The 7,203-nt window shown below is 42.0% G+C and overlaps 1 protein-coding gene across 1 annotated transcript; it reads left to right on the top strand.

Annotated features, from left to right (window-relative positions):
- The first annotated feature begins 1,101 nt into the window (after positions 1-1,101).
- LOC127771504 (transcription factor ILI1) lies at positions 1,102-2,315 on the top strand. Its single transcript, XM_052297423.1, has 2 exons — positions 1,102-1,659; positions 1,760-2,315. Exons 1-2 carry the CDS (start codon positions 1,498-1,500, stop codon positions 1,910-1,912), a joined length of 315 nt encoding a protein of 104 aa, XP_052153383.1. The 5' UTR covers positions 1,102-1,497; the 3' UTR covers positions 1,913-2,315.
- The last annotated feature ends 4,888 nt before the right edge of the window (positions 2,316-7,203 follow it).

Raw genomic sequence — 7,203 nt, 5'->3', positions numbered from 1 at the left:
AGCAATCATGGTTTTATATTCTCCTCCCACACAGCTTGAGACAACCCTAGAGTACAAATCTTCCAGCATCCCAAAATGTTCCCTGCACGAGCAGTCTTAGTGTCAAATAAATTATGCAGTGGAATATGTTTTAAAACAAGATAATATGTGTGAACAATAGTGAAACAGGTACATACTGAGCCAATTATTAAAGGGAACTGTTAGGAAGACACACCTGGATTTTGCTTTGGATGCAGTGGGCCAGTGGAAAGAGTCTACCCCCATATGCACCTTGGGAAAAAAAAACCCCACAAACACCTTTGCATTTGAAATAATAATCATTGGAAAATGTCTTTTTCCCTTTCTAATAAATTTTTTGGAAAATACAAAGATGTATATGGGTTTTAATTTTCTTCCCTTTTCATGCTATTATTTAAAATAATATGAATGCCGCATATTTATTGTATTTGGTTTAAATAGAATGAATCAACGGGTACCCATACGGAGTGACTTGCTCTCCCCGTACTGAAAACAACTCTCAGATTTTGGAAACAAAAAGAACATCACGATGCTAAGCATTCTTCTGTTGTCGTTCTCAGTTACTGTGACTTGCCCCATACCATCCCTCTATTTTCTTATCAGTCGCTATTGCAAAAATTCAACCAGAAGCGATGTACATATGGAATACTTAATTAGCCTCGTCAAAAATTTAAATTGTGTCGAAATATTATTAGCTAGGTAATGCCAGTGAAATTGCAATACTGTTTTTTTAGGTTCTGAAAATTAAAACTGTTTTTTTACTCAGTACTACAAGATTTTTAGATAATGGATTAATACTACAAGGATGCTTTATTCTTTGAGAGGAAATGCTACAATAATTAAGATGCTACTGATCGATGACTAATCTATTTAGTGATGCCCAGCAGCTAGCATGAACGGCATCGATCTGCAGATCCAGGGGAGGAAGTGCAGATTCAGAGAACAGCACAGGGCCGGCCAGAAAACCACACACATATAGTACAGAGTACAGACAAATCCAGCGGCCAAAATGCAAGTACGAACCAAATAAAAAGAAGCACGCACACACACGCACACACATGCTGCAGCTAGTAGCTCTCTCCTCAGTCGTCCTCGCACCGCAACACATGCTCAAGACTATTAGTCGATTTATGCTCGCAAGTCATCACAACGTCTCTCTCGCTGTCGCACAATTACAACTCTCGCTTTCTCCCTCCCTGCTGCTGGCCTCAGCCTCGCCTCTCTCTCCTCTTACTCTCCCAGCTCCGCTTCCACCTCCCGGCCTCTTGCGGCGGCCTAGCTAAGCTAGCTCTCGCTGCTGCTCTCGCTAGCGGCGCCCGGCCATTATATATAGCTCAGCTCGCCTGCAACTGCCAATCTCAGGCATCAAATCTAGCTATAAGCTACGCACACCTAGCTTGCTCTTCTAGCTCAACTAAGCTATTAGTACTATATAAGCTAGCTAGATAGCTGCACTGCAAGTGGTTGTAATTTGCAACCATGTCGAGCAGCCGGAGGTCGCGCTCACGGCGAGCCGGGAGCTCGGTGCCGTCGTCGTCGTCGTCGTCGAGGACGTCGATCTCGGAGGACCAGATCACCGAGCTTCTCTCCAAGCTTCAGGCCCTGCTCCCGGAGTCTCAGGCTCGCAATGGCGCCCATAGGGTAAGCATAGCATCCTTTCCATGTCGAACACAACCAGAGAGAGAGCCCCCATGAGTGAAGTAGCTAGTGAGCTCACAGCCGCGTGTGCGTATGAATGCAGGGCTCGGCGGCGAGGGTTTTGCAGGAGACGTGCAGCTACATCAGGAGCCTGCACCAGGAGGTGGACAACCTCAGCGAGACGCTCGCTCAGCTGCTCGCCTCCCCCGACGTCACCAGCGACCAGGCGGCCGTCATCAGGAGCCTCCTCATGTGACCGATCGCCACCGACCATGCATCTACCGATAGCTCGGCGCATGCGTGGCTGGCCGTTAGATCGAGCATGCCTGCGGCTCAACTACTAGCCCCTCCTGCTGAACAGAACTGGAGTATTTTATATTTTCAGAGAACAATTAAGTGATATATAACTAGCTAGCAAACTAGTACTACTACTAGGAAGCGATATATCTGTGCCTTCTTGTAAGTTGATATAATTTGCATCGTGATGACTGGTTTGGTTAGTAGTAAATCCAAATTAAGTTTGGATGGCGAGAGGTTTGCGAAGTTGCAGATCGATCGATTCATGCATGTCTGGAGACATGATCGATCAGTGCTTTTAATTATAAGAGGACAGTAGAGTGTACTGCTAGCTAGTCTAGTGAGAGCTTCATGTTTCTGTACTTTGAAAGGCTAATGCGTGTTGTTTAATGCATGGATGCTTTATTAATTTGATATTTGACATTAAGCAGCAGATCGATCGTCGATCGGTTCTTTTCTTGATGGGCCACGCATGCATTATAATTGCAGCTCTCTCTTGGACGTGCTGTTGTATCCTGTGTTTTTATCTTAGCTGAATTTGGACCTTTTCTGAATTACTTAAATTTGGACTTCATAGACGAAGATTTAATTTGAGTCCCACATCATATTTCCATTGATTTGGACATATATGTACCCCCACATGATATTAAGAGTTCTAAATAATCCAATACATATGTCAACAAGTTTAGTTTCCATTTCAGCGCAAACTAAGGTACGTACGTGGATATATATACATATGCACGCGCATTCGAATTCGAGTTTAATCGAGTACGTACTTTGCTATCATTTATGGTTAATTCAATGGAGAAATATTTGGAGGCGAGTACGTACTGCGAATGCATGATGCAGAGATGTGTGTGGATGCATGGACCATGTAATGATATATCTAAGTGGGGCGACAGGAGGGCAGGAAATCAAAGATACACCGTACGACCATGACTACAACCCTACAACTAATTATCTCGCACCAGTACCTGGCCCCCTGCTAAATTAGGCCCTAGTTATGCGTGTGATTAGGACCATGCAGACTTTGTAAACAAAATTAAATCCACTGTGCCGACGATCCTCTCGATCTCTGGCCAGTAAATATATATTGCACCAGCTAGATGGACAATATAAAGTAGTACGTGCATGTACTATACACTGATAGCAATGCATGGGAAATAATATTAACTGGAGAGTGGAGACCAAAACTTATGAATAAAAAAAGTAGAGTAAATTTCACAAAACTACATATATGTTAAGCAAACAATCACAAAACTATATATTTAATGCATTGTATCACAAAACTACAAATTTAAATTTATCAGAAAACTACAGATTTAAGACCAAGTATCACCTTGCATGTTTAATATCGAAGTTATTACAAAATCACATAATTTAGAGGTGAAATCCTTAGCACTACCATTATGATTGAACTATAAACGTTGTAGTTTTATGATTAAATTGACAGTAAACCTATAGTTTTGTAATAAATTTGCTACTTAATCTATAGTTTTGCGATCATATATTTTAAATCTGTAGTTTTGTGATAAACTTAATATTAAATATATAGTTTTGTGGTACAACACCATGAATACGTAGTTTTACGATAGTTTGGTCAAAGTATTTGTATTTTTATGAAATTTACTTAGAAAAATAAGTTGAAAAAAAGATAAAAACTCGATAAAAATGACATTCATTTTTATGTAATACATGATTTATAGCACCTATTTAGATCTTCATCACATTCTTAGCTCCTTATTGTGTAAAACCACAATGCATAGTTCAAATTAATGAGCCAGCCACTGGTACACATGGCAGCTAGTGGTGGATCTGAAAAATTATAGATCCTACGCAAATCTACCTTTTTTTTCGCGAACGTGCAAAAGAATTGCACGTCAATAAAATCTACCTCTACTAAGTGTTTATTATGAAAATATTACTTTCAATCCCTAAATCAAGACAATGAATTCATTTTGTGTAGGTCGATGAGCATCGGAGGCTGCCAGCCGGCGGGGGTTACCGAGCGCATAATGGATCTAGCAGTTATAGTGTCTATATAGTTTATATAATATAATTATCTTTCAGTCGTTAACATTAAAGATGACTATGATACTCAATTATACATAACAAGTTTAATAAGTGACATACGGATAAAGGTATGAAGAGGGAGGAGAGGGAGAGAGAGAAATAGGTATATTAGTTTTTTTTTCTTTTGGCGTAGAGACTTCTTGTCCGACAACAAGCTAGGAATGAGGGGGTCAAGTGTGAGTGAGGGAGATACCAGCCTTTTGCCTTTGCTTTCGAGCCTCTTAGTCAGGTAACATAAATTATAAAGAGGAGAAGGACTTCAACTTTGTAAATGATCTACATCAAAAAGAATTTAAATGCGGATAATGCATGGTGGGGTTTATTTATAGTTTCAGGAGCTTATTGAGGGACCATCCGCGCGTGTCGGCGAGGAAAAAAAAAGGTTTTTTTTTTTTTATAAAGGCGTCCTTGAAAGGTCACCTACAGGGACATAAATAGGGTACTGCTTGTAGGGAACATGGCACCCTAATGTTCCATGTACACACTAACAATAACACACACGCATGAGTGTTGGTAGAATTTGTGGGTACATAAGTTTTATTTAGCTTCCTCTAATCTAGACATGCTAATATGTTATAATTAAAGTCCAATTAAATTAAAGAGCCTTTTGGTTCATGGAAATTAGTTAATCTAGCTAGACACATATAAGAAGTGTGCACATGCAAGTAGACAGTTAACGACGCACGCATGTGCGCAGCATATGCATCTTGGGCCACAAGATCCGCCTGGGCCTTAATGATCAGGTCAATCTCGTTGTCTGTTGGAGTTCTCTTTCAGTTCGATCGGTCCACACACTTGCAACAACGTTACACACAGCTGCTAGCAAACTAGAGTACTCGCAACCACGAATTAATCACATAGTACACGCCGTATGCATGTATCCGGCGCCTAAATTAATTATAAGTGATTTCTCGCGCTTTGTTATGAAAATTAATAAGTAATTTTCAATATTATTTTCCGTTACAATTGAGCTAGAAAAATTAAATGAATAAAAACAATCAAATCATAGGGCTTATTAGAATTTATCGTGAAACATACAAACGAAATTTGCACTTTCACATATAACATATTGATAAGTATATATTAAATATATAAACATGATAGAGAGATTTGTAAAACTATTGTGGAAATAACATGAGGTGATGATTGGATATGCTTACATGTTAATTTGTAGAATTAAAATAGATTGTAGATGATGTTACATGTTTGTATGATGTTAAATATGTAATTATTGCTAGTGGGTGATGAGATGACATGTTTGCATGATAAGTTTTAGAGTTAATTAATGAGTTATAACTTTACATAGAGTATAGATTACACTCGATCGGCGCCGCTAACACGTAGCATAACACGCAGACGGCAAGAAACGTCGACGTAGTGTACTAGTGTACTAGTTTTCCCCAACCGCGCACGTACCATGCATGTGTGGGGAGTTAAGGGCCCAGTTAACCCCCAAAGCCCATGCACGTTTTCGAAGACGCGAATTACGCGCCGATCGACGTCGTGAAAAAGGCGTCGTTTTCGGTCGTGTTGTCCATGTCTATGCAGCAAAACGGTGTGCGCCGTGTACGCGCGCGAGCCGGCCCAAATCGACGAGACTGTGTACGTGTCGCAACGTGGCCCGTAGTAGTGGGGGAAGTACCGTAATACTACTCCACAGTCCACACCACTACACCACCACCCTGCGCGCGCGAGCGCCCGCGGGAGCGGCGGGCGCGCACGCCATCGTTCGTCCCAGCGTCGTACGTGTTTGCGCGCGCGTACGTGCGTCTGAAGCCAAACTGGGCAATGCAAGGTCGATCGGCAGGTGGTGCTCGCTTTTTTTTGGAACGTGTGCGCGCAGTGCAGTGCAGGTGAACGTACGATCGTTCGTCGTCGGTGCAAATCATGCATCTGGTGCGTATGCACTACAGCACTACTAAACTGTAGATGCATGCATATGCATGTAACGGAGGAGAGTCTCGTGATCTTTGTATCGACCAACGATGACCGAATCCGTTCAGCTGTTAGCGGTAGTTGCGTCCGTCCGGCCGGGCGCCGATGGACCCCGTCATGCTCAGTTGACGTGCCACCAAACTTAACTGAAATGCATGGAAACGCGCGCGCGCACAGTGTACGTCATCCACTATGTGTACGTCATCCACGCGTGGTCGATCGGTGTACTACTGCTGCTGTATGTTTTTGTTCTAGTTTGCACCATGGTTGATCCAGGAACGATCGATCTCAACAAACGTATAAAGTGACGACGTCGGCCATGGTTGCCGTACTGACGATCGACTCGCCATGCATGCATGCATATGCACGACTTCTTTAAAAACTGTGAGAAAACCCCACATGCATATACTCCAACAAAGACTAACGAACACACCGGAATCCGGAAGCACCAGGATCGAACCGGACCGTAGTTTCGGCCATATATATATATATATATATATATATATATATATATATATATATGTCCTATGTAAAATCAAAGGTGTTTTTGATTCATATTCTGTGATGAATAATTGGGCATTGGAGATTATTGGTTTTGTATTTGGAATTAATCATGAAGTGGCTTTGGAGATGATTGGTTTTCACAGGTGAATCTACAGGATTTGTTTTATCATTTTATGTGGACCGGTTAGACCGGGCTCTGGTAGCCGGTCGGACCGGAGGTATATGTGCGGTCAGACCGGCGCAGCCCGCGGTCTGACCGGCCGACACTGTGTCGGTTTCGGTTTCGGGTTGTTTATTTAGAATTCCGTGATTGTTTCATGATTATGACTTCTAGATGGATATTATACGTATGTAATACTATTGTTTGCTGCTAATGAGTCAAGTTGGAGATAGCTTGGTCTCGGAATATGGTTTCTTTGTTTGTTCCATGTGTAGGTGACTCGATGTCTCGGGAGAGTATTTGCGGTGATGGACCGGGAGTCGGCTTGGGGATAAGACGACGTCCGTGGTGGTCAGAGATCATACGGGATACTTAGGCTAGAGTTGATGCACGTGGTTGATGGAGATTCCATATGGCATACGATGGAGTTATTGTGTGCGTATGGAATGCGGAGTCGAATTTGGAAGGAGTCCAAATTTGGTATTATTGGTTATGTAAAGTTTCTTTCTTGTACTAGTGGGTTTCCTAAGGTGTTTAGGACTCCTAGTATGAGTTTGGTTCGTGGCTTTAGGCTGCCT

Source organism: Oryza glaberrima, chromosome 4, assembly GCF_000147395.1.
Source record: "Oryza glaberrima chromosome 4, OglaRS2, whole genome shotgun sequence".
NCBI lineage: Eukaryota > Viridiplantae > Streptophyta > Magnoliopsida > Poales > Poaceae > Oryza > Oryza glaberrima.
The sequence above is the reverse complement of the archived record's forward strand: the minus strand, read 5'-3'. Positions and strand labels throughout refer to the sequence as shown.